Source organism: Ranitomeya imitator, chromosome 5, assembly GCF_032444005.1.
Source record: "Ranitomeya imitator isolate aRanImi1 chromosome 5, aRanImi1.pri, whole genome shotgun sequence".
Lineage (NCBI taxonomy): Eukaryota > Metazoa > Chordata > Amphibia > Anura > Dendrobatidae > Ranitomeya > Ranitomeya imitator.
This window is the reverse complement of record NC_091286.1, coordinates 416346245-416374103: the sequence shown is the minus strand read 5'-3', so window position 1 is coordinate 416374103 and position 27859 is coordinate 416346245. Positions and strand designations below refer to the sequence as shown.

The window sequence follows — 27859 nt, the reverse complement described above, 5'->3', positions numbered from 1 at the left end:
TGCATAGGTAGTGATAGGCGCAATCCACTGCTGCTTGTAGTTGTGTGAGGATAGATCAGGTACTGCAGTCTACAGAGATTCCTCGTCTCAGAGCTCGTCCTATTGTTTTTGGTTATTGCCAGATCTCTGTATGTGCGCTGATTACTGCACGCTGTGTTGCCTGATTGCCAGCCATAACAGTACAAGGAGCCCCACCAATGATTCCCAATAGAGGGAAAAAAGAAATCCTGACATCATTTTTTTTTCTTAGCTCTGTCTTCAGTCTTTTTTTTCCCCTAGACATTAGAGTGCTTCAGGACACAGCTGTGGACATGGATATTCAGGCTCTGTGCTCCTCAATGGATAATCTCGTTGTAAATGTACAAAAGATTCAAGATACTATTGATCAGAAATCGATGCTAGAACCAAGAATTCCGATTCCTGATTTGTTTTTTGGTGACAGAACTAAGTTCCTGAGCTTCAGAAATAATTGTAAGCTATTTTTGGCCTTGAAACCTCATTCTTCTGGTAATCCTATTCAACAGGTTTTGATTATTATTTCTTTTTTGCGCGGCGACCCACAGGACTGGGCGTTTTCTCTTGCACCAGGAGATTCTGCATTGAGTAATGTTGATGCATTTTTCCTGGCGCTCGGATTGCTTTACGATGAGCCTAATTCAGTGGATCAGGCTGAGAAAAATCTGCTGGCTTTATGCCAGGGTCAGGATGATGTAGAAGTATATTGTCAGAAATTTAGGAAATGGTCAGTACTCACTCTGTGGAATGAATCTGCACTAGCGGCTTTGTTCAGAAAGGGTCTCTCTGAAGCTCTTAAGGATGTAATGGTGGGATTTCCTATGCCTGCTGGTTTGAATGAGTCTATGTCCTTGGCCATTCAGATCGGTCGTCGCTTGCGCGAGCGTAAATCTGTGCACCATCTGGCGGTACTGCCTGAGAGTAAACCTGAGCCTATGCAGTGCGACAGGACTATGACTAAAGTAGAACGGCAAGAACACAGACGTCTGAACAGACTGTGTTTCTATTGTGGTGATTCTACTCATGCTATTTCTAATTGTCCTAAACGCACTAGGCGGTTCGATAGCTCTGCCGTTATTGGTACTGTACAGTCCAAATTCCTTTTGTCCATTACCTTAATGTGCTCTTTGTCATCGTATTCTGTCATGGCGTTTGTGGATTCAGGCGCTGCCCTGAATCTGATGGATTTGGATTATGCTAAACGTTGTGGATTTTTCTTGGAGCCTTTGCGGTGTCCTATTCCGTTGAGAGGAATTGATGCTACACCTTTGGCCAAGAATAAGCCTCAGTACTGGGCCCAGCTGACCATGTGCATGGCTCCTGCACATCAGGAAGTTATTCGCTTTCTGGTACTGCATAATTTGCATGATGTGGTCGTGTTGGGGTTGCCATGGCTACAAACCCATAATCCAGTATTGGATTGGAACTCTATGTCGGTAACCAGCTGGGGTTGTCAGGGAGTACATGGTGATGTTCCATTTTTGTCTATTTCGTCATCCATTCCTTCTGACATCCCAGAGTTCTTGTCGGACTTTCAGGATGTATTTGAAGAGTCCAAGTCTGATGCCCTACCTCCGCATAGGAATTGTGATTGTGCTATCGATTTGATTCCTGGTAGTAAATTCCCTAAGGGTCGTTTATTTAATTTGTCCGTACCTGAACACACCGCTATGCGCAGTTATGTGAAGGAGTCCCTGGAGAAGGGACATATTCGCCCATCGTCGTCACCATTGGGAGCAGGGTTCTTTTTTGTAGCCAAGAAGGATGGTTCGCTAAGACCGTGTATTGATTACCGCCTTCTTAATAAGATCACTGTTAAGTTTCAGTATCCCTTGCCATTGATTTCTGACTTGTTTGCTCGGATTAAGGGGGCTAGTTGGTTTACTAAGATTGATCTTCGTGGTGCGTATAATCTGGTGAGAATCAGGCAGGGAGATGAATGGAAAACGGCATTTAATACGCCCGAGGGTCATTTTGAGTATCTGGTGATGCCGTTAGGACTTGCCAATGCTCCATCTGTTTTTCAGTCTTTTATGCATGACATTTTCCGTGAGTATCTGGATAAATTCTTGATTGTTTACTTGGATGACATTTTGATCTTCTCAGATGATTGGGAGTCTCATGTGAAGCAAGTCAGAATGGTTTTCCAGGTACTGCGTGCTAATTCCTTGTTCGTGAAGGGATCAAAGTGTCTCTTCGGTGTGCAGAAAGTTTCATTTTTGGGGTTCATCTTTTCCCCTTCTACTATCGAGATGGATCCGGTTAAGGTTCAGGCCATCCAGGATTGGACTCAGCCGACATCTCTAAAAAGTCTGCAGAAATTCCTGGGCTTTGCTAATTTTTATCGTCGCTTCATCTGTAATTTTTCTAGCATTGCCAGACCATTGACCGATTTGACCAAGAAGGGTGCTGATTTGGTTAATTGGTCTTCTGCTGCCGTGGAAGCTTTTCAGGAGTTGAAGCGTCGTTTTTGCTGTGCCCCTGTGTTGTGTCAACCTGATGTTTCTCTTCCGTTCCAGGTCGAGGTTGATGCTTCTGAGATTGGTGCAGGGGCGGTTTTGTCACAGAGAGGTTCTGGTTGCTCAGTGTTCAAACCATGTGCTTTCTTTTCCAGGAAATTTTCTGCTGCTGAGCGTAATTATGATGTGGGCAACCGAGAGTTGCTGGCCATGAAGTGGGCATTCGAGGAGTGGCGTCATTGGCTTGAGGGTGCTAAGCATCGTGTGGTGGTATTGACTGATCATAAGAACTTGACTTATCTCGAGTCTGCCAAGCGCTTGAATCCTAGACAGGCCCGTTGGTCGTTATTTTTTGCTCGTTTTGATTTTGTGATTTCATACCTTCCGGGCTCTAAAAATGTGAAGGCGGATGCTCTGTCTAGGAGTTTTGTGCCCGACTCTCCGGGGTTATCTGAGCCGGCGAGTATCCTCAAGGAAGGAGTCATTGTGTCTGCCATCTCCCCTGATTTGCGGAGAGTGTTGCAGAAATTTCAGGCTAATAAACCTGATCGTTGTCCGGCCGAGAAACTGTTCGTCCCTGATAGGTGGACTAGTAAAGTTATCTCTGAACTTCATTGTTCGGTGCTGGCCGGTCATCCAGGAATCTTTGGTACCAGGGAGTTGGTTGCTAGATCCTTCTGGTGGCCATCTCTGTCACGGGATGTGCGTGCTTTTGTGCAGTCCTGTGGAATTTGTGCTAGGGCTAAGCCCTGCTGTTCACGTGCCAGTGGGTTGCTTTTGCCCTTGCCGGTCCCGAAGAGGCCTTGGACACATATTTCGATGGATTTCATTTCTGACCTTCCCGTTTCTCAAAAAATGTCGGTCATTTGGGTGGTCTGTGATCGCTTTTCTAAAATGGTCCATCTGGTGCCCTTGGTTAAATTGCCTTCCTCCTCTGATTTGGTGCCTTTGTTCTTCCAGCATGTGGTTCGTTTACATGGCATTCCTGAGAATATTGTTTCTGACAGAGGTTCCCAGTTTGTCTCGAGGTTCTGGCGAGCCTTTTGTGGTAGGATGGGCATTGACCTATCTTTCTCCTCGGCCTTCCATCCTCAGACTAATGGCCAGACCGAACGAACCAATCAGACCTTGGAAACATATCTGAGATGTTTTGTTTCCGCTGACCAGGATGATTGGGTGTCATTTTTGCCGTTGGCTGAGTTCGCCCTTAATAATCGGGCCAGCTCGGCTACCTTGGTCTCTCCATTTTTCTGCAATTCTGGGTTCCATCCTCGTTTCTCTTCAGGACAGGTTGAGTCTTCGGACTGTCCTGGTGTGGATTCTGTGGTGGACAGGTTGCAGCAGATCTGGACTCAGGTAGTGGACAATTTGACCTTGTCCCAGGAGAAGGCTCAGCTTTTCGCTAATCGCAGACGCCGTGTGGGACCCCGACTTCGTGTTGGGGATTTGGTTTGGTTATCTTCTCGTCATATTCCTATGAAGGTTTCCTCTCCTAAATTTAAACCTCGTTTTATTGGTCCGTATAGGATTTCTGAGATTCTCAATCCGGTGTCTTTTCGTCTGACCCTCCCAGACTCCTTTTCCATACATAATGTATTCCATAGGTCGTTGTTGAGGAGATACGTGGCACCTATGGTTCCATCTGTGGAGCCTCCTGCCCCTGTTTTGGTGGAGGGGGAATTGGAGTATATTGTGGAGAAGATTTTGGATTCTCGTGTCTCTAGACGGAAACTCCAGTATCTGGTCAAATGGAAGGGTTATGCTCAGGAAGATAATTCCTGGGTTTTTGCCTCTGATGTCCATGCCCCAGATCTTGTTCGTGCCTTTCATGTGGCTCATCCTGGTCGGCCTGGGGGTTCTGGTGAGGGTTCGGTGACCCCTCCTCAAGGGGGGGGTACTGTTGTGAATTCTGTGGCTGAGTTCACTTCTGTGGTCACAAGTGGTATTGCAGTCTCTGGGCTTCCTCCCTCAGGTGTTTTGGTGAGCTCGTTGGCTGCCTTGCTATTTAGCTCCACCTGAGTCTGTCTTCCTTGCTCCTTGTCAATGTTCCAGTGTTGGATCTGAGCTACTGCATCTTTCCTTGGGCCTGCTGCTCTGCTAGATAAGTGCTTCTAGTTTGTTTTCTGTTTTTTTCTGTCCAGCTTGCTATTGTCTTTTGCTGGAAGCTCTGAGAAGCAGAGGGGTGCACCGCCGTGCTGTTAGTTCGGCACGGTGGGTCTTTTTGCCCCTTTGCGTGGTTTTCGTTTTAGGGTTTTTTGTAGACTGCATAGTTCTCTTTGCTATCCTCGCTCTGTCTAGAATATCGGGCCTCACTTTGCTGAATCTATTTCATTCCTACGTTTGTCTTTTCATCTTGCTAACAGTCATTATATGTGGGGGGCTGCCTATTCCTTTGGGGTATTTCTCTGAGGTAAGTCAGGCTTGTATTTCTATCTTCAGGCTAGTCAGCTCCTCAGGCAGTGCCGAGTTGCATAGGTAGTGATAGGCGCAATCCACTGCTGCTTGTAGTTGTGTGAGGATAGATCAGGTACTGCAGTCTACAGAGATTCCTCGTCTCAGAGCTCGTCCTATTGTTTTTGGTTATTGCCAGATCTCTGTATGTGCGCTGATTACTGCACGCTGTGTTGCCTGATTGCCAGCCATAACATTTACCATACTTACTGCATCGCTTAATCTCCGACTCCCTTGATCTTCTGCAACAAAAATAAAATAATAAATGAACATAAATAATTCCCTGTCCAATGTAGTCTATTCACCGAGGGTCCCACAACTGTCTTACGTGTAGAACAGTCACACCGGGAGATGAGACTGCTCTACCCGGCCTCCAGTGATACACTGACAGGAGGTTATCTCTCCTTCAGTGTATCACTGAGAGTTCACCAAAGCTCGGGCTCTCACTTATGGCACAGCTGCATGAGAATTTTCTCACTCAGCAGTGCCACAAGTGAGAACTGGAGCTGATCAGCTGATGTACTCTTGTGAACTCTCGCAGCAGTGCAGTGATACACTTTGGGAGGGATCAACTGTGTGTCATCGGAAGCGGGTAGAGCAGTCACATCTCCCGATGTGACTGTTCTACAAGTGAAATTGTCGTGGGCCAATATGGATTACCTGGTCTACGGTGGACAGGGAGTTTATGCTGTTTTATCATTTTATTTTTGTTGCAGGATACATGGGCATAAAAGATTGTGTTTGGTGTGTATGAATGTTTTTTTTTGTTTTACAATTAAACACAGTCACCAGATGATGGGACTACTGTCCCATCATAGCCTCATGCTGTCACTGTTTTATGTGACAGCAGACATAGCTGGATGGGAGTAGTAGTCCTATCAGACAATGCCTGGCTACACACAGACACCTGCAGACAAACACCTGCAGACAGACACCCGCAGAGACGCACATATTCTCCACTTACACATATTCTCCGCCCACACACATATTCTCCGCCCAGACACTCTTCCTCGTTCCTTTCTGCAGCAATTTTGGCAAACAAATCCACAGCAAATTCACAAACATATTTACACCTTCGGTTTGGCTGCGGATTTGACTGACTCAATGTAAGTCAATGGGTGTAGAAATGCTGCAGATCCGGAAATAGAATTGACATGCTGCGGAAAATAAAACGCTGAGAATCAGGACCGAGTTTTTCCTAGCATGTGCACACCCATTCTGGATTCCCATTGATTAATATTGCTTGAGCAATCCTTTGCGAATTTGGTTAAATTCTGTGCAGAAAAAACACTGTGGATCAGCAATAAATCCACAACATGTGCACATAGCCTTATAGACTAAAAGAATGCTTCATGTCGGCTCCAGTTTTGATTCAACCTGATATTCAGAAACCATTTATCATAGAGGTGGATTCCTCAGAGGCTGGGGCCTGTTTTGTCTCAAGGTCCTGAAACCCTGATGAATTTAAGGCCATGTGCTTTCTTTCTAGTAAATCTTCATCTGCAGAGAGAAATTATGAAGTTGGAAATCGTGAACTGTTTGCTGTCAAGTTAGAGTTTGAGGAACAGAGGCTTTTTTTGGAGGGAGCTACTCATCTGGCTACGGTTGTGACTTGTGATGTTCAGGATTTTGTAAAGTTCAAATTCGGGGCTGGACATGACACGAACTTGCATCCGAACCCCGAACTTGGGCCTTACATACAGTGGGGCAAAAAAGTATTTAGTCAGTCAGCAATAGTGCAAGTTCCACCACTTAAAAAGATGAGAGGCGTCTGTAATTTACATCATAGGTAGACCTCAACTATGGGAGACAAACTGAGAAAAAAAAATCCAGAAAATCACATTGTCTGTTTTTTTAACATTTTATTTGCATATTATGGTGGAAAATAAGTATTTGGTCAGAAACAAAATTTCATCTCAATACATTGTAATATATCCTTTGTTGGCAATGACAGAGGTCAAACGTTTTCTGTAAGTCTTCACAAGGTTGCCACACACTGTTGTTGGTATGTTGGCCCATTCCTCCATGCAGATCTCCTCTAGAGCAGTGATGTTTTTGGCTTTTCGCTTGGCAACACGGACTTTCAACTCCCTCCAAAGGTTTTCTATAGGGTTGAGATCTGGAGACTGGCTAGGCCACTCCAGGACCTTGAAATGCTTCTTACGAAGCCACTCCTTCGTTGCCCTGGTGGTGTGCTTTGGATCATTGTCATGTTGAAAGACCCAGCCGCGTTTCATCTTCAATGCCCTTGCTGATGGAAGGAGGTTTGCACTCAAAATCTCACGATACATGGCCCCATTCATTCTTTCATGTACCCGGATCAGTCGTCCTGGCCCCTTTGCAGAGAAACAGCCCCAAAGCATGATGTTTCCACCACCATGCTTTACAGTAGGTATGGTGTTTGATGGATGCAACTCAGTATTCTTTTTCCTCCAAACACGACAAGTTGTGTTTCTACCAAACAGTTCCAGTTTGGTTTCATCAGACCATAGGACATTCTCCCAAAACTCCTCTGGATCATCCAAATGCTCTCTAGCAAACTTCAGATGGGCCCGGACATGTACTGGCTTAAGCAGTGGGACACGTCTGGCACTGCAGGATCTGAGTCCATGGTGGCGTAGTGTGTTACTTATGGTAGGCCTTGTTACATTGGTCCCAGCTCTCTGCAGTTCATTCACTAGGTCCCCCCGCGTGGTTCTGGGATTTTTGCTCACCGTTCTTGTGATCATTCTGACCCCACGGGGTGGGATTTTGCGTGGAGCCCCAGATCGAGGGAGATTATCAGTGGTCTTGTATGTCTTCCATTTTCTAATTATTGCTCCCACTGTTGATTTCTTCACTCCAAGCTGGTTGGCTATTGCAGATTCAGTCTTCCCAGCCTGGTGCAGGGCTACAATTTTGTTTCTGGTGTCCTTTGACAGCTCTTTGGTCTTCACCATAGTGGAGTTTGGAGTCAGACTGTTTGAGGGTGTGCACAGGTGTCTTTTTATACTGATAACAAGTTTAAACAGGTGCCATTACTACAGGTAATGAGTGGAGGAAAGAGGAGACTCTTAAAGAAGAAGTTACAGGTCTGTGAGAGCCAGAAATCTTGATTGCTTGTTTCTGACCAAATACTTATTTTCCACCATAATATGCAAATAAAATGTTAAAAAAACAGACAATGTGATTTTCTAGATTTTTTTTCTCAGTTTGTCTCCCATAGTTGAGGTCTACCTATGATGTAAATTACAGACGCCTCTCATCTTTTTAAGTGGTGGAACTTGCACTATTGCTGACTGACTAAATACTTTTTTGCCCCACTGTATATGAGATGGGGCAAGGGGGCTGTAAAAGAAAAAACAGAAAATTAATAATAAACATGAGAATTATACTTACCTTTCCAGCGACGCATCCTTCGTCCCACTGTCTCCCGGCCGCATTTGCTTCTGGGGCCGCTCATTAGCTGCTGGCAGTATTCACTGCACACAGCAGTCTTCGGCTTTTTCCGGCAGTGTTCGTTGTTTATGCGGTGATGTAACCACACAAACACTGCCAGAAAAACCCGAAGACTGCAGAGTGCAGTGAATACCGGCAGATGGTAATGAGCGGCCCCAGAAGCAGATGCTGCCTGGAGAAAGCGGGATGGGAGGACGTGTCACTGGAAAGATAAGAATGATTGTAATGTTTATTATTAATTTTCTGGGTTTTTTTTACAGCACAAATTGGACCCAAACTGTAACACAGGTTTCCCATGGACACCCATGTTCGAGACCGTGTGACCCGGTCCCGAACTTTGCAGTTTGGGTTCGCCCATCCCTAGTTGTGACTAATCATTAAAATTTAGCTTATATTGAATCTGCTAAACGTTTAACCCCTAGACAGGCCAGGTGGTCCTTATTTTTTTCTAGATTCAATTTTTCCAGCATGTTCAGGCCAGGGTCTAAGAATGTTAGGGCTGACGCTTTGTCACACAGCCTTAATTCAGTTTCTCCTCCTGAAAAGCCTTACTACATTCTTCCTCAGGGTATAGTAATCTCTATGGTATCCTCAGAATTGAAAGTTGAGTTTCACCAAGTCGAGTCCTTGCCCTTCTGCTACTACTGGATCTAAATTATTTGTGCCTGTGTATCTCAGATTATGTCTGTTGCAAGAGTTTCATGACTCTATCTTGAATGGTCACCCCGGGGTCACTGCTACACAAAAAGCTAATTGTAGATTTTTTTGTGGCCATACATGCTTAACGAAAGTAAAAGATTTGTATCCATTTGTGAGGTTTTCGCACACGCTTAAGTTTGTCATAACCACCGGCAGAAGAATTCGCTCTATTGACTATTCCAGAAAGAAGAATCTGGACTCATTTGTCCATGGATTTCATCACTTATTTGCCTTTATCTATTGGGAAAACCGTTATTTGGGTGGCGGTTGACCGACTCAGTAAACAAGCTCACTTTGTTCCGTTATCAGGGTTACCTAATGCTGAGATGCTTTCCAAGTTATTCATCAATCATGTGGTGAGATTACATGAAATTCCTTTGAACATTGTATCTGATACAGGGGTGCAGTTTGTACCTAAAAGCTGGAGAGCGTTTTATTAGAGAATGGGGATTGACCTGTCATTTTCCTCTTAATACCATCCTAAAACCAACGGTCAGACGGAGAAGATAAGTCAGTAATTGGAGCAAATTGTAAGGAGTTTTGTTATGGCTCAGCAGGAGGACTGGTCCTCATTCTTACCTCTTGCTGAATTTAACAGTCGGGTTAACCAGTCTCTTGAAACCTCTCCTTTTTTTGTAATTATGGTTTTCATCCTCATTTTGGTGAATTCTTGAGGATGAGTTCTGATTGTCCGGGAGTTGAGGCTGCTATACAAAAACTGGAAGATGTCTGGAAAGAGGTTCAGAGGAATATGGAGGTGGCCCAGTGTCGCCAGAAATGGAAGGAAATGTTCAGGGGGTCCCATATTCAAGGTTGGTGATCAAAAATATTAAATTGAAAGTGCCATCAGCCATGTTGGATTCTATGTTTATTGATCTATATGAGATTTTGGAGGTAGTTAACCCAGTGGCTTTCAGAGTAAAACTCCCTCCATATTTTCGCATTCCATATGTATTTCATAAATTACTGCTAAAAGAGTTTGTCCTTTCTGTTTTGGCTACTTCATCTCCACCTCCACCGGTCTCTGTCAATGACAGTTTTGAGTTTGAAGTTCAAAAGATTTTTGATTCCGGGAAAGTCCATAATTCCCTCCAGTACCTGGAAAATGAAATGCTAGGCAAAATCCCAAGAAACAATGAAAAGCCTATATTAAGGGTCACCAATCTAACCCAAGAACAGGTGCGAAACTGGCTAAATAAGATTAAAATAGATAAATCTCAGGGTCCGGATGGCATACACCCACAAGTACTAAGAGAACTAAGTAATGTAATAGATAAACCATTATTTCTTATTTTTAGGGACTCTATAGCGACGGGGTCTGTTCCGCATGACTGGCGCATAGCAAATGTGGTGCCAATATTCAAAAAGGGCTCTAAAAGTGAACCTGAAAATTATAGGCCAGTAAGTCTAACCTCTATTGTTGGTAAAATATTTGAAGGGTTTCTGAAGGATGTTATTATGGATTATCTCAATGAGAATAACTGTTTAACTCCATATCAGCATGGGTTTATGAGAAATCGCTCCTGTCAAACCAATCTAATCAGTTTTTATGAAGAGGTAAGCTATAGGCTGGACCACGGTGAGTCATTGGACGTGGTGTATCTCGATTTTTCCAAAGCGTTTGATACCGTGCCGCACAAGAGGTTGGTACACAAAATGAGAATGCTTGGTCTGGGGGAAAATGTGTGTAAATGGGTTAGTAACTGGCTTAGTGATAGAAAGCAGAGGGTGGTTACAAATGGTATAGTCTCTAACTGGGTCGCTGTGACCAGTGGGGTACCGCAGGGGTCGGTATTGGGACCTGTTCTCTTCAACATATTCATTAATGATCTGGTAGAAGGTTTACACAATAAAATATCGATATTTGCAGATGATACAAAACTATGTAAAGCAGTTAATACAAGAGAAGATAGTATTCTGCTACAGATGGATCTGGATAAGTTGGAAACTTTGGCTGAAAGGTGGCAGATGAGGTTTAACAATGATAAATGTAAGGTTGTACACATGGGAAGAAGGAATCAATATCACCATTACACACTGAACGGGAAACCACTGGGTAAATCTAAAAGGGAGAAGGACTTGGGGATCCTAGTTAATGATAAACTTACCTGGAGCAGCCAGTGCCAGGCAGCAGCTGCCAAGGCAAACAAGATCATGGGGTGCATTAAAAGAGGTCTGGATACACATGATGAGAGCATTATACTGCCTCTGTACAAATCCCTAGTTAGACCGCACATGGAGTACTGTGTCCAGTTTTGGGCACCGGTGCTCAGGAAGGATATAATGGAACTAGAGAGAGTACAAAGGAGGGCAACAAAATTAATAAAGGGGATGGGAGAACTGCAATACCCAGATAGATTAGCGAAATTAGGATTATTTAGTCTAGAAAAAAGACGACTGAGGGGCGATCTAATAACCATGTATAAGTATATAAGGGGACAATACAAATATCTCGCTGAGGATCTGTTTATACCAAGGAAGGTGACGGGCACAAGAGGGCATTCTTTGCGTCTGGAGGAGAGAAGGTTTTTCCACCAACATAGAAGAGGATTCTTTACTGTTAGGGCAGTGAGAATCTGGAATTGCTTGCCTGAGGAGGTGGTGATAACGAACTCAGTCGAGAGGTTCAAGAGAGGCCTGGATGTCTTCCTGGAGCAGAACAATATTGTATCATACAATTATTAGGTTCCGTAGAAGGACGTAGATCTGGGGATTTATTATGATGGAATATAGGCTGAACTGGATGGACAAATGTCTTTTTTCGGCCTTACTAACTATGTTACTATGTTACCTCATTGATTGGAGAGGTTACAGACCAGAAGAGAGATCTTGGGTCCCTGCTCTAGCTGTCAATGCCAAATGTCAGGTCAGAGCCTTCCATTTCAGGTTTTCGGGGAAACCTGGGGGTCCAGTGGCCCCCTTAGAAAAGGTACTGTCACGATTCCTCCACTCAGTGAAGGATTGCTATGCTGTTCTATGGAAACTGTCCTGCTGAGCTGCCTGTGTCTTGATTGACAGCTTGGATATCCAATACTGCGATGGGCTTGCTGAGCTGTGGGTTCCTTGATTGACAGCTCTGCTGTCCAATCTATGACTGGGATGTGCGGGACTTTCTGCAGGTGTTCTGGTGATTGGATAGCAACTTATCTGAGCAATCTTCCCCTGATCCCTGCCAGACATAGTTTGTGTTTCTTGGTGAGTATTAGCCTGATTCTTTTGCTCTCAGTTATGATCTTCTGCTGCCTGACCCTTTGGACTGTACTCTGATTATCCCTCTATCTTGGCCGTCCGGTTTTGATCTGCCATCTCATTATTAACCCTGGACTGTGACCTGACATACGCCTTCATCTTTTCCCTTGGTTATCTATGTACTCTCTCAGTATTGACCCTGGGACGTCTGACTCCTCTGCCTCATGGCCTGTCCATGGGTAGTCATTAGCGTCACAGCAAATATGGAGAAAACAAGGGGAGACCATGAAGTTATGGTAAGTACTTATACTTTGCTTTGATTATTATTTAGACAAATAAATCTACCTATATATCTCTGATAATTTTGCATTTTAGTATTAGCTTTATAAGTGTTATTAATAAAAACAATAACATAGGGCATTGTCTCTGAGATACAGTTATCTGTGTGTTAAACATTTATTTTGTTTCTGAAAGTATAGTAAGCTATGCAGAACTAGTTTGAAAGGAATTTGACAGAATCCATAATTAACGATTTTGTTATTCCCAACTTAAATATCTTCCGTCTTAGGTATTGTAATGTAAGAAGCCATTCCCACTTCTAATCTTTGTGGTTGTCATAAAAACTTGCGTGTGCATCTGAGAGTCAGACAAGCCAGGACACTCACATACACTAGTTGTGTGCCCTTGTCTCTGACCAGTTGACTCTGTTTTGATCAAAACTGGCAACCATGTAAAATTGTTTGAGTTTCTCCTAAAATTTCTATATAGCTTTCCACATCATTACATGATGCCGAAACGCGAGATTGTCCGAACTGGACCTACTTTGGACCCGACTGCAAGGATCTCTCTTGGAGTAACTGAATGAGCCATGGTGTGTAACCCATTATGTTACTTAAAATTCAATGATACCTAGAGGGTTCCGGGACAATAATTGGTGGTCTGAACAAGGCAATCTCTGTTATACCTTTGCCTGTTTCAATTTTTGTATGTATCATTTTTGGTATGTTATATGTTTCAATGTGTCTTTAGATGAATAACTGTTGACTGACTGATGAATGAACATTGAATCAAGTGACAAGTAAAAAACTCGGATCCTAACCAAACACATATATAAACAATACAAACGTGCTCAGGTGAACCAGTGCTCGAGATAAAACATTGGATCAGTCTTACCAATTTAGATGGACATATGGAAAAGATCCCTCAGATTCCACGAGGGTGGTGGTTCCAAATACTTATGGCCAAGGGTAGGGAAAGATACACTGCCACTGTCTTCCCTGTAAACCCTTAAAGAGCACCTGTCCTGACAAGGACAGGCCCCGAGTGAGCCCTGCTATGGGACCCCACCAACCAAAATGTAGTCCTAAATGTCTCTCTTCTCCCTACGCGTTTCAACTCCAATGGGGGAGCATTATCAGGGGAGTTATGCAATCAAAGAGGTACCAATGGGTCCCCTCAGTAGTCCAAACAGAACAGTCCATAAAAGTCCATACAGGTCCGTATAAGTCTGTGCCAAATGGGTCCCGCAGTGGCTGGGAAATCCCACAGAGGTCAAAGATACTAGCTGTCCATACAGTCCATATAAAGTCCATACAGGTCCGTATAAGTCCTTACCTAAGCTGCAGACACAGTTAGTATCTTTGACCTCTGTGGGATTTCCCAGCCACTGCGGGACCCATTTGGCACGGACTTATACAGACCTGTATGGACTTTTATGGACTGTCCTGTTTGGACTACTGAGGGGACCCATTGGTACCTCTTTGATAGCATAACTCCCCTGATGATGCTCCCCCATTGGAGTTGAAACACGTAGGGAGAAGAGAGACATTTAGGACTACATTTTGGTTGGTGGGGTCCCATAGCAGGGCTCACTCGGGGCCTGTCCTTGTCAGGACAGGAGCTCTTTAAGGGTTTACAGGGAAGACAGTGGCAGTGTATCTTTCCCTAACCTTGGCCATAAGTATTTGGAACCACCACCCTCATGGAATCTGAGGGATCTTTTCCATATGTCCGTCTAAATTGGTAAGACTGATCCAATTTTTTATCTCGAGCACTGGTTCACCTGTGCACGTTTGTATTGTTTATATATGTGTTTGGTTAGGATCCGAGTTTTTTACTCATATTTATTAAAGGTTATGTTTTAATTTAGTGGATATCCTCCATAGCAGTGGTCCCCAACTCCAGGCCTCGAAGGCCGCCAACAGTGCAGGTTTTCAGGATTTCCTTAGTATTGCACAGGGGTTGGAATCATCACCTGTGCAGATGATCACATTACCACCGAAGCAATACTAAAGAAATCCTGAAAACCTGCACTGTTGGCCGCCCTCGAGGCCTAGAGTTGGGGACCCCTGCTCCATAGCTTTTCTCATATTTATCCTGAGGGTACAGACAAGGCTAGTTCTATTGTATGCCTTAGCTATTTTGCGTCAAGTGACAAGTAGCAAACCTTGCCCAACGATTTTCATCAGGTGCCTTTGCAGTTTTACCTGTATATTTCAGGAGTCGGAGGATTGTTCTATGTTGCACTCATTGTCTATGTGATTGTAAAGTCTGAAGTAATATTGTTGCAAGCTATGAGGGTCTGTGAAAGATTAGAGTGGGAGTGAAAGATTTTTGAGTGACCAGTAAAGGACTACAGTCTCTGATTGTTAAGGGATCCCGCTAGGTGTGTTCCTTCACATGTGGTGAAAAGAAAAATTGGTCCTTAACAAGATCAGGGAAGTGTGATTGTTCATAACAGAGGAATCTTTCATGGTAATGTAGTCCTTGGAGGGTATTAATTGTCCCCTGTAAATTGATAAGGGCACTCTTGAAAGAGGTGCTGAATGCAGCCTTAGCCCAAATACAGCAGGAGGATTTTATACCAGCGATTGTGGAGTGTGGATTGAGTGACTGACTTATTGTAAAATTGTGTTGATGAATCAGAATAGTTGTCATCACTGCTTTTGGTTTGTTCTGTATGAATTCAAGAGAAGAAATGTCATGATAGGAGAAGTGGTCCATCCAGCCAGTATGTAAGAAGTAATGTAAGAAGCTATTCCCACTTCTTCTCCTTGTCTTTCTGGTTGTAATAAAATCTTCTGACTTGAGAGTCAGACAGGTCAGTACACTAACAAACACTGGTTGTGTGCCCTTGTCTCCGATTGATCGACTTTCTGATTTGATCAAAAGTTAACTCCAAACCTATGAAACCTTTGGCGTTTCTCTTAAAACTTTTCATGTAGGTTTCCACATCAACATAAACTCCTCGCAGATATTGTCTTTGATGGACTTTAAGCAAAGGATCCCAGCGCTGCAACTCTACAGTGCTAACCAATGAGCCACCTTGCTGCCTGCGTTAAACCCTCTCTGGCCATGCGTCTATTCAAAAAGTGTAAGAAATAATTTTAATATTTAAAAATGAAACCTGAACACAAGTGCTGTATTTATATACATTTTTAATGACTAACAAATTATGTATACATATCAATATTATTATCTTTAAAAGATGCCAATATAGTAATTTGTTTTTTTTATGTAAATGATTGTCATTACTTAAAGTTAATCACAAGTGTTTTCATCCTGTAGCCACATAAGTAGCCAAATAAGAAAAACACATAGAAGCTACAAATTTTAAAGTGATTTTTTAAAATGTTATATAACGTGCCATTTTTTCTCATGTACATTCACTAATATATGTGACCATGCTGCATAAATGTTTGTTGCATAAACTGTTTTTGATTGGCCACAAAAAATCTAGAGCATCTACTCAAGCAATATTGAGTCACAAAACCTCTCTTGGGTTGGTTTCCTATTAGCGTATGGTATCCGATGATTCTCTCATGCGAGAGCATCGGATGTGATATGCTAATGACACTCGGCTCTTGCTCTGCTGCGAGTGTGAACCTGAACAAAGTGCCAGTCGTGCGAGAGGATCGGAGCACAGCTGTGGAGGAGACAGAGAAAGTAATGTTTCCATTTTTCTGCCAGCATAGATGGGAATTGCACTTGATTCGGGTGACACCCAAGTGCAGTGAGATGTTTCACATGCATCCATAGGCTTGTATGCAATCTGATCCTCAGGTGCAATCGCAACATGCTGTGATTGTTTTTACATGCCAAATCAGCATGAGAAAATAATCGCAGATGGGAGATGCACAGTAGAGAAACACTGTAGTGAATGCAATCCAATTTTTTATCGGATTGCACGTGGTAATGAGACCTTATCGAAATGTTGCCCTCCTATAATCACAACCAATAAGAAGCAATATGCTAGATTTCAGTGTATGTTACATATTGCACTCTGGATACTACGGTTAATACGGTCAAAAATATCATGACAATAGATTTACTGTGGTTCATTTTTTATTAGGACATCATTTTCATCATATTTATTTGAAAATGCTCTTCAAGCTTGAAATTGTCAAGTTCTCTCCCCTTTCCAAATGGCAGTGATATTTTGCTTTGGAAATTTTGTCTCGAGGTATGTATTTATCTGCAGAAAAAAAATTAGATGTTACATTTTAGCATTAAAAGTGAATCTTCATTTTAGACTTGGTGTCACTAACTTTTTTTGTTGGGGCTACTATGTAAAATCACTCAGTTTTGCTGCACTTTACTATGTTGATTAACGTTTTGGGAATAATCTGTCATGTTGTTTTCTTCTGTAGACCTAACTTTACCAGGGGGAAATATTGTTTCCTTTGTCAGCTGTGTATCTTCACATCTAGAACTGTATCTAAATGAATGGCAACCAGCAACTGTGACACGAGCCATGCCTGCTCTGCCCTAGCCCCCACCTGCATTAGCCAATAATTAAAAGCGAGTAGCCTGTGCTCCATATTCACTGTACCATTACCAAATTTCAGGGTAGATATAGTCATTCCCTTCATGTGATATCCAGAAAACAGGACCTGATAAAACATATATTAATTAATACTGTGTAGTTTTGGAGTTTTTGCATGTATCATTTCTGTATTCCAAACTCTTACAAGATTGATTAACCCCTTCACACTGCTGGAACAGCGCCAGCACAAGGGCTGAGTATAGGCTTTTTATTTTATCAGTGATAAACGTTTAGGTTAAGAAGTGTTTGCCCTAGTAATGGACAACCCCTTTAATGCTCACTGAGAAATTTTGTTCCATTATTGAGATTTATGATGAGGATGATGAAATTCTTTTTCATTTCCTTTCCCCCATGTTTTCAATTAATAACTTTCCATTACTTTGTGAACATGGTCTTATTGCCACGTCCTGTTGTTTGTCTATTCCCATATTTTTAATCATGTGATCTACATGTGTTTTGCTCATTAGTCACTAAATATTATTTAAATTTCAAGTGACCCATTCCCATGCAACTTAAGGTACCATCACATTTAGCGACGCTGCAGCGATCTAGACAACGATCCTGATCGCTGCAGCGTCGCTGTGTGGTCGCTGGAGAGCTGTCACACAGACAGCTCTCCAGCGACCAACGATGCCGGTCCCCGGGTAACCAGGGTAAACATCGGGTTACTAAGCGCAGGGCTGCGCTTAGTAACCGATGTTTACCCTGGTTACCAGCGTAAACGTTAAAAAAAACAAACACTACATACTTACATTCCGGTGTCTGTCCCCCAGCGCTGTGCTTCTCTGCACTGACTGTGAGCGCCAGCCGGAAAGCACAGCGGTGACGTCACCGCTGTGCTCTGCTTTCCGGCTGGCGCTTACACAGTGCAGAGAAGCACAGCGCCGGAGGACAGACACCGGAATGTAAGTATGTAGTGTTTGTTTGTAAGATCAATAGGCTATATCCACGCAGAATTGTGTCAGGGGCATTCCAGGAAGCGAGACAGAGAGACAGACTAAGCCTCTTTAATCAACAGGTGCGTGAATCAGACCAACCTCTTTCTTTAATTACCACATATAATAACCAGTGGTCGGATGTGTACAGGATCCAGAACAAGAACTGGAACATTCTCCTTTGTGAGCCAAGACTAGCTCCGCACATTACATCGACCCCCAAGGTAGTGGCAAGGAGAGCTACCAATTTGAAAATTCTTTATTTAAGTTTTCAATAAACATAAGGAAAAAACATGTTGTAACAAGTATAAGCTCTCATGTCAAAAATACAGATGTTTTGATACTTTACATCAGGTCATAAGATAATCAAAAGAGACTGTATTATCAATATATACTCATTAAATAATAATGACAATTGAGCATTTGTGACGCCCAGGAGACCGGGATACCCAGCACCGGACCAATGGAGTCTGTCTCTTGAGGGGGATGTCACGGGTGGCTTGACCCGGTGCTGTGGCCTCAGGCAATGCACAGTGTAAGGGGTATCATGAGGGGACAGGCACTTACTTGATCAGCAGCAGGTTCTCCCAGCGGTGACGATCCTGATCCTGGATAGATGGCTATTGTCCAAATGAAAGACTGAGGCACTGAAACGTTTAACCAGTTTACTTTAACATAAAAGGATTTACAACCAGTCCTGTCACCGGAGTCTGTATGGGAACTCTGAGTTACTTTGACCCTGCCGGGGTCTTCGCCTCTTATTGTGCGCAATTTCTGTGTGGCCCTGCTGCTGTATGTGAACTGGCTGCCGGCCCAATCTGTCCCCTCCGGGTCCTGGTTCGACGGGCAACCCGAGTCCTTTTATCGGTTTACCCCCTCTGGGAGTACCGCTGAACTCTGTGTCTGTTGCTGCATCCGACCCTAGTGAAGCTGATATCACCTCACGTTTTTCCGGTTGCTGTATTATATATAATGAATACAGCCACGGATCCGGTATCCGTCTTTGCGCCTGTTCTGGGTAGTGATTAATGCTACCCGGTTCTCACAATGTCCTTTTTCTCTATCCCTCTTCTCCTCAGGCCGGTGATTTAGGCCTGGAAACAGTCACAGGGCTGTTAGAGATTCAACTGTATGACCTCTCACTATCAGCTCCTTGGCCCAACTGCCATTTCTTCTCTCAGACCAGAATGGATTAAGGGGAGTCTCTGGAGCTCCCCCTTCTGGCCGGAGGTGGTAGTGCAGTTTTGCTATCTTAATATTTGTGTTTAGTGTCAGTAACTATTTTTGTGGCAAATACCCCTAGGGGTGCCACACATACAAAACATAAAAACAAAATTTCAGGGCCATGAAAAAACTAGCCCTAGATAACAGTATGAGCTAAAAAGAGAAATTTGTAAGGTTAGGAGGAGTGACAGGGAGGACTATAATACCGCGAGTATTGTTGACATCAATTGAGGAGGAGGAAGAATGGATGGCAGAAAAGGTGGCTGGAGTATGTAGAAATTAGGTGCAAAACGTGGAGGCGGGTCGGTCAACGCGTCCTACTTGAAAAATACAGGCTAGGGGGAATAGAAAGAACTCCTGGTAGGATAACTGGTATAGACAAATCTCAGTGTGAATTTCCTATCCTAGATCCAGGAGTTAGGGGTGAATAAACAAGCCAAGGAAGCCAAGAGGCACAAAATTTTTCATGGGTTCGTGTTTCCCAGCTAGACAATTCTTCTAGACGATATAGATCTTGGACTTTAAGGGTCCATTCATTAAAAGATGGAGGGGATGTTTTTCTCCAGTGTATTGAAATCAAATGTTTTGCAGCTGCTAATAAAATGGGTAGTAAGCCGTGTTTCTTTGGGTTAAAGGAGGGAGAAGGAAGGGAAAGCAAAACATCTTGGGGAGACAGGTCTCGATCCATTAGGCCCATACTGCGGAGAGATTTGTTTATGTCTGTCCAGAATTGTTTTAACTCCGGGCAAAACCAGAAGATATGAGCTAGGGAACCCACGGATCGAGAGCATCTCCAACACAGCGGGGAGTCCACCAGTCCCCAATGAAATAATCTTTCTGGGGTTCGGTACCACCTAGTAAGTATTTTAAATGCATTCTCTTGCAGTAGAATACATCTGGAGAATCCATGCGAGTTGGCTAGTACCTGTTGGGTTTCCTGGGAGGAAAGTGTCACCCCCAACTCCGTTTCCCAAGAAGAGAGGTATAAGGGTTTGAATTGAGTTGGGCTTTTGAGGAGGTTCGCATAAAGTTTAGAAACTAGTTTGGTGATTTGTGGTTTTAACCTCACTAGTAAATCGAGCCAAAGCCAGTCTGAAGAGTGACTGACCTTAGTTCTAAAATTCGTCAATATGCGGTGTATGTGATGTTTTTGGAGGAAATTGGTAGGTTGTTTTGTGGCGTTGATCGGCCAATTGTCCTTGCAGGGTATTTGGTTTGATAGGAATTGAGAAATTGAGGCATTTGGCAACGATGTCCAGAGTCCATAGGTGTCCTCATATGTAGGATCCACCAACCATGGGATGATCCTAATCGGAATGCTTTCAAGAAAGTAGCAGTACGGGAGCTGGTTTGGTATAAGGAAGCGTCTTATAGATAGGGTGTTATGTAGGATCTCATCAAGTTTATTACGTGGGCAGTTGTAGGACGACCAGAGATAAAGATCAACCTCATCCCCTAGCAGGGCAAGTTCTAAATTCGTATTGAAGTTTTCTGGGTTAGGTTTTAGCAGGTTTATCCATCTAGCGAGATGTATAGCTTTATAATAAGTTTTAATATCTGGAAGGCCGAGACCGCCCTTACCTTTGGGAAGAGAGAGAATTTTGAAAGGGAGTCTGGCTTTTTTATATTTCCAAATAAATTGAGAAATCAGTTGGTTGGTCGAGTGGAAAAACGAATTGGGAAGGGGTATGGGAACCATATTCATGGTATAGAAAATTTTTGGGAAAATGTAAGATTTAATGATATTTATTCTTCCCATCCAAGATAAGTAGGGTAGATCATAATTTTTTAGATCTGCTTGAAGCCGTGCCAAGAGGGGAGCGTAATTACATTTGTAGAGGGAGGAGGGGTCAGCTGTTAAGTACATTCCAAGATATTTTAGTTTTCCTGAGGGCCAATTAAAAGGGGTGTTATCTTTTAGTTCTAGGATGTCCGAAATCTTTGCTGAGATGTTTAATGCTTCCGATTTATTTGCATTTATTTTAAAGTTAGAGATCTCGCCGAAGTCAGCAAACAGAGACATTAACCTCGGAAAAGATGTTTTGGGGTTGGAGGTCAAGATTAACAGGTCGTCAGCAAATGCAGCTACTTTGACCTCTAGTTTGCCAATCTTAAATCCTTTGATTTCGTTATCTTGTCTAATCTTTTCCATCAGGGTTTCCATGACCATGATAAACAGGGAGGGTGAGAGAGGACAGCCCTGTCTGGTGCCATTGGTTATGCTAAAGGGTTCGGAAAAAATACCATTCACCCCGACTTTAGCAGATGGATCTACGTAGAGGGACATAACAGCATCTATAAAGGCTGTTGGGAAGGCAAATTTTTGTAGCGTGCAGACCATGTATCTCCAACTAATTCTGTCAAATGCTTTTTCAGCATCAGTCGACAGAATGGTCAATGGAGTTCTAGTTTTCTTTGCATACGAAATAGCGTGAAGAATTTTAGTGGAATTGTCTTTGCCTTCGCGGCCCTTCACGAAACCCACCTGGTCGGGGCGAACGATCCCTCCCAAGACACCACTTATCCTTGAAGCCAACACTTTAGCCCACAGTTTCAGGTCAGTGTTGAGCAATGAGATAGGGCGGTAATTGCTGCACAGGCTGTCATCCTTTCCCTCCTTTGGTATGATGGTAATGTAAGCCTCTAATGCTTGGCGAGGTGGAAGCTTCCCTTCTAAAAAGGAATTAAAAAGATTTACTAGGTGGGGGAGAAGGATGTCAGAGAACTTTTTGTAGTAGCCCACCGGGAAACCGTCAGGGCCAGGTGCTTTCCCATTCGGGATGGTTTTTAAGATGTCGTTTAGTTCTTTAAGTGTGATTTTGGCCGTGAGTGCTTTACAGTCTTCAGGAGAAATTGTCGGAAGGGAAAGAGGAGTCAAAAAAGCTTGAATTTTAGTCTCAGCCATCGAGCAGTTATTCATATCTTCGGAAAGGGGCAAATTATAGAGGGACTCATAGTACTGTCGAAAGGTCTCGGCAATTCCTTTTGAGTCTACTACTTTCTTGTTTGCCGTCGTGAGAATACTTTTTATGAATTTTTTCTCTTTTTGTTTCTTTAATAGTTGTGTGGTGAGTTTCCCACTTTTGTTGCCATGTAAATAAAAGCGATGTTTGCAATACATAAATAATTTAGCCAAATTTACATTTAGTAAGTTTTTAAGTTTATTACGAAGGAGACTAAGTTCTTGGTATGACTCAGTTGATTTAGTGCTTTTATGTGTGCGCTCCGCAATAGTTATTTGGTGAAGGAGGGATTGGATCTCTTTTTCTCTCTGTTTTTTAATATATGAGCCAAGTGAAATGAGTTCTCCTCTGAGGACAGCTTTATGTGTTTCCCATATAATGGGAGTAAGGTGTCCCGTATTTATGTTCTCACTAAAGAAATGAGAGATGGTAGATTTAAGCTTATTTACATGTTGTGGGTTATCAAGCAGCGACTCATTAAGTCTCCAAGTCATAGCAGGTCTGGGTAGTGTTGTAATGAGAATTTCAATGAAGACAGGAGCATGATCTGATAAAGTGATTGCGCCAATTTTAGAAGACTTTATTAAGTGTAAGGCTTGAGATTGTATTAGGAAAAAGTCAATACGATGATAAGAGTTGTGTGGGGGCGAAAAGAAAGTGTAGTCTTTCATGGTGGGGTTGAAGCTGCGCCATGGATCTATTAGTTGTAAAGAGTTTAATTTATTTAAGAGTTTTTGTCTCGATTTTTGAGGTAGGGAAGAGGAGCCGTTGGAGTTGTCTAGAGTGGGTTGTAGTGTCAGATTTAGGTCTCCGCCCACAATCAGTAAACCTTCCTTAAAAAGCTGTAAGGTGTCCAGTGTTTTAAGGATCCATTGTGTCTGGTTTATGTTTGGGGCATATAAGTTGGCAAAGGTTATTCTCGTATTTGCTAGTAGCCCTTTTATAAAAATAAATCTGCCTTCCGAATCAGTTAGACTATCCTCAAGTGTGAATGGGAGTCCTTTTTTAAGCGCTATACCTACACCCTTAGAAGCGGAGGGAGAACAGCTATTGTACCATGTGGGAAAAGAGGAGAAAGACATATTTGGAGTTCTCCCCAATTTAAAGTGAGTTTCTTGAAAGAAAGCTATTTGTGTTGCTTGTTTTTTAAGTAGTGTGAGGATCTGACTGCGTTTTGCGGGAGAATTCAAACCTTTTACATTGAAAGACGCTACCGTGACCGTACCCACATCAACACGATTAGCCGCCATCCATTCCTTCCTCAAAGTCCTTTGTCACACCATAGAGCTTGAAAAAATGACAAAACAGGGTGATTAACCAACTATATACATAAAAGAGCTCGCCTATCGCAGGGGGGGGTACACGAGCCCAAACATAAGCGAGGGAAGGTCCAAGTGGTGACCTCTTATTTGTATATTAATTTAAAGACAAAAAACATGTGAACATAGCTATAAAGCTATTTTCAAGGTATTGGAAAAAACATTAATGTTAATATAATGCAACGTATAACATCTAGCAATGTAGATAAATTCTTCAAGTCCGGAGAGAAAAATCAAAAACTCCATCGTCTCCAGTCATTGCAATAGAAAAATAAAAGCATTAGTAACAAAATGGAGACGACCAAGAGGAAATGGTATTTAGGGGCAAAACCGCAACAATGCCCTACTCAAGAAAAAAGAACCATACCATCACTTTTGACCCAATTCAGGTTGGGAGCACTTTAGAAGCGGTCTTCTTCGGCTTAGGAGAAGCGTGCTTTTTTTTAACTGACCATTCCTGTGGTTTTGTTAGTTTAGGGAAGTCCCATCCTGTATCAACTGGCATCCAGGAGGGGATGTCTATCGGTGAGATGTCGAGGGTCGACCAGGCCTCCCCTAGGTCTGCCGGGGATCGTATTGTGATCTGGCGGTTGCCCACCGTGATGGCCAAACCGAAGGGGTAGAGCCACCTGTACATCAGACCGCGTGACCTCAGTTCGGCTAGAAGTGGCTTGAGAATTCTCCGTTTAGCTAGAGTAGATGGGGCAAGGTCCTGGAAAAGTTGTAATTGAGCTCCTTCATATGAGGGATTGTCTTTTTCCCTTGCACCAGCTAGGACTGCTGCGGTGTCAACGAAACTCAGGAGGCCGCAGATGATGTCTCTTGGCGGCTCTCCCTGTTTAGGCTTGGGTTTAAGGGCACGATGAACTCTCTCAATGACAATGGAGTCCGCTCTTTCCTTCCCTAGGAGATCAGAGAAGATTTCTCTGGCAACCTTGTCCAATGACTCCCGAGCAAAGGATTCAGGAACACCTCTCAACCTGATGTTTTTTCTTCTGCTGCGGTTTTCCTGGTTTTCCGCAGCAAGAAGGGCAGTGTTAAGTTGGTGTTGTTGTTGTAGGAGTTGGTCACGTAAGGATAAGATAGCATCGGTCGCCTCCATGTTGGCAGTCTCCAGACTTTCTACTCTCTGGCCCATATGTTGTAAGTCTGCTCGCAAACCAGAAATTTCTTCTAAGAGTGGCTGTATACTTTGTGCAAGTAGTTTTTTCATGAAGGCTCTAGAGATTGGGGCTGAGTCCTCTAAGGTGGATTCACAGTCCGAGCCTTCTCCACTAGAATCTGATTCTTCCAAGACGTCTGGAGAGATGTGTCTCTTAGATGATTTTTTTGAGGGAGTCTGAGGCATTTCTGTTCCTTTTTTAAGATATTTTTCCAAATTTCCATGTGTTTTACGGATCTGAGTATCAGCAAGAGATTTAGCTGAAGATTTCTCACGCTCTTTGTTTATTTTACCCATATTAAAGCTTCTAGTGGCGTGATATGTAATGGTCACCACTTGAACATTCAAATGAAAAGTGTTAGTTCATTATTAAGTGAAGAGCAATCTTCTACTGTTCAAGCATAAGTTTGCTCATTGTAGCTATCCGGCTTTCCCCGGAGATAGAGATCAGAATAAAACAGCAAAAAAAAACACTAAATATAACTGTGAGAAAAAAAAAAATAAAAAACAGAAGCCGCAATTTCTCTAGGTCACCAGAAGGTGGCAGTGGAGTACTGTATGTTAATCCCCCTAGGTCTCTGTGGATATGAATAGATTGTAGGAGAGATAAAGTAAGTTTTTTGCTTTATAGATGAAAATAAGTTGCTCCCTGGTCGGTCTGAAGCACAGCACCGTTCACCACAGGGGGGTCAGCACTGTCTCGATTATATACACTGTTGTGCCCAAGAGCTCCAGAATTATCAGCAGCCTGAGAGTTAATTTTAGGTGCAGTGTCTTGTTATATGCACCCTTTGTCTCTGGGTATGAGGCAGCAGAGGGGAGCAGATAATGAACCCTCAGTGTGAGGGAAACAGCAGGCAACAGACCGCTACCCCCACTGTCAGTAAGTGCAGAGTCTCTTTACCGCATCTGAGGTGGATCCAAGATGGCACTGGCGCGAAAAATTCCCGCGCTTCTCCAGGGGCACCTATGTCGGTAACCGACCGCCGGAACAGAGGGGTCGCAGATCCCTGAAGCCAGAGGGGCAGTCAGACCCCACCAACACACCGGCTACACCGCGCCTCCCTCGACCGGGTCCCCGCGTTCAGAGGCCGGAGATGAGAGCCAAGAGAGGGCGCAGACCCGGACTCCTCAAGTCCTCAGCCCAGACTGCAGCAGCAGAAGTCAGGTACCTTTAAGCGTTGCGCCGGGGCGAGGGGATGGAAGCGGCGTCCAGCAGCAGCACCTCCGTGAGGCGGCCTCCTCCGATGCGGGACTATTTCTTAAGATGGCGCCGCATCCCACCACCGTCCGCTCCTGTCCACCAGAGCCCGGCAGAACCGCTGTGATCTCGGCAGCCAGGGGGTGAGTCAGGGCCGCAGGGCACACGCCTCCCTCAGTCCTACCTTCTCCCGTCGCCGCAGCACAGTCTTCAGATCTCCTTAGGCTGCACTAGGCGATCCAGACAGCCAGGGCTCCGGGCTTAGAGGGAGGTGGGGAAAACCCCACTTCAGGGGTAGTATTAGCTAGTGCTTTACACTGGGTGCAGCACCCAGCTCGCCACCGGTGGGAAGGGGGAGATCCCGCGGCAGGCTTCAGGCCCACGTGCAGGCCCTGGGGCCAAAGTTCTGATTAAGGCCGATTTGTGGGGTAAAATAAGATAAAGGAGGCTCCTGGGTTGGTTATGAGCTGAGAACAGTTCTTAAAACCAGTGGATGGTTTGTAGAAGGATGCAGATTAAGCTGGATAATAACGGCCAGCAGAGGAGCTTAATGGGAGCACGTCCTGCTCCCTCAGCTGCCAGCCACGCCCCCCCGAGAGCCACCAATTTGAAAGATCAATTGTGCCACAGTCATTATCAACGCCCTAAGAGCAAATTGGGTATGGGCAAAAAGATCTTTGGCACCTATCCCTGTGGGGGGTGTAGTTTTTGTCAATTTATGGTTGCACGGGAGGAAATCTTGGTTGATACATTACCTTTACCGATTAAGTGTGAATCTTATTTTAACTGCAGGTCAAGAAATCTTATCTTTGTGATGCTATGTGACTGTTCCAAACTTTACGTGGGCCAAACATCTCAACAACTGAGGAGGAGGTGTCAACAACACATCTCCAACATCAACATGGCCAAACAGGACCTTCAGAGAGGAAAGAAGTTGACCTCAGTGGCGAAACACTTTTTGGAAGTACATGGCAGCAATATCAGAGGCCTTAAATAGATGGGATTGGAAAGCATTAATGTTACTATCAGAGGAGGCAACGTAACTAAACAACTACTGAGATGTGAATCAAAGTGGATCTACTAATTGCGGAGTCTTGCACCAAGAGGACTAAACAAAGAACTCCTATTTACGGGGTTCTATAAGCAACTTTAGAACGTTTTTGTCTCTTTTTGTCTGCTGTATATGTATATTGCCTGTTTGATGATTATGGGGTCCCTGGCAAGAGTGGTAAATTTCTATGATTGGTATCCAATATAGGGGTAATTGTGCCTGTCTGTGAGCTACACCTTCCATTAGAGACAAGAATAAAAATCTTAAAAATTGTATCACTTTTGTACCAATTTGGTGTCTCTTGACTATTGGGTTGATGAGCTGTGAATAGGGCCTTTATTGGAATCTTAATGGCTCTTCTTTGGGTTTTCTCTTTTTGTACTGACCCCTGGATGCACTAGGGCAATAAGGAGTAGTTTGGTGCCTGGTACATGATTGGATAATATTTGGCATGTATGATGGGGTACGAGGGAGCTTTAACACCATAGTAAATCCTCCTTGGGGAACGAAAAGGGGCCCAGTGCACGTATCATGTGGTGATTCCATCACATCCACAAATGGAATTTTTGAATTAGCTATGGGAGGTCTTTCTTGTCTATTCGATACAGTGGTAACGCAGTTATGAGAGATGATGGATGCCTTCTTCCATACAGTCCTCTATGTGAGCTTTTAGGATGAATTAGAGGAGAACTTGTCTTATTCTTATAATATCACATATGCGCAGCCTCTATTGGTGTTGGGTGCTATCCGGTATCGGGTCCCTAATAGAAATTCAGGACTAATAATAGTGGGAACTCTATTGCCTTTATTGTAGTATATAGGTGGAGCTATGTTTGACTTTCGGTGCCCTCATATTTGGGTACTGTTTGGGATATATATTTTATAGGTCTAGCGCTGTCTCTGCATGGGGGATCTATGGGAGATATGC

At 43.6% G+C, this 27859-nt stretch overlaps 1 protein-coding gene across 12 annotated transcripts in view; it reads right to left on the bottom strand.

The window, feature by feature from the left end:
- Nucleotides 1-15671: 15671 nt before the first annotated feature.
- The window catches only part of LOC138638065 (latent-transforming growth factor beta-binding protein 4-like), a 385781-nt gene continuing 373593 nt past the window's right edge, over nucleotides 15672-27859 (bottom strand). For 10 of the 12 annotated variants that reach the window (XM_069727038.1, XM_069727037.1, XM_069727047.1 and 7 more), the window contains one exon: nucleotides 15672-16725. In XM_069727038.1, coding sequence (XP_069583139.1) covers nucleotides 16654-16725 — 72 coding nt within the window. In that variant the 3' untranslated portion in view covers nucleotides 15672-16653. Of the gene's footprint in view, nucleotides 16726-23423; nucleotides 23487-27859 lie in introns of all 12 variants that reach the window. The other 2 variants (XM_069727040.1, XM_069727039.1) reach the window with 2 other exon arrangements.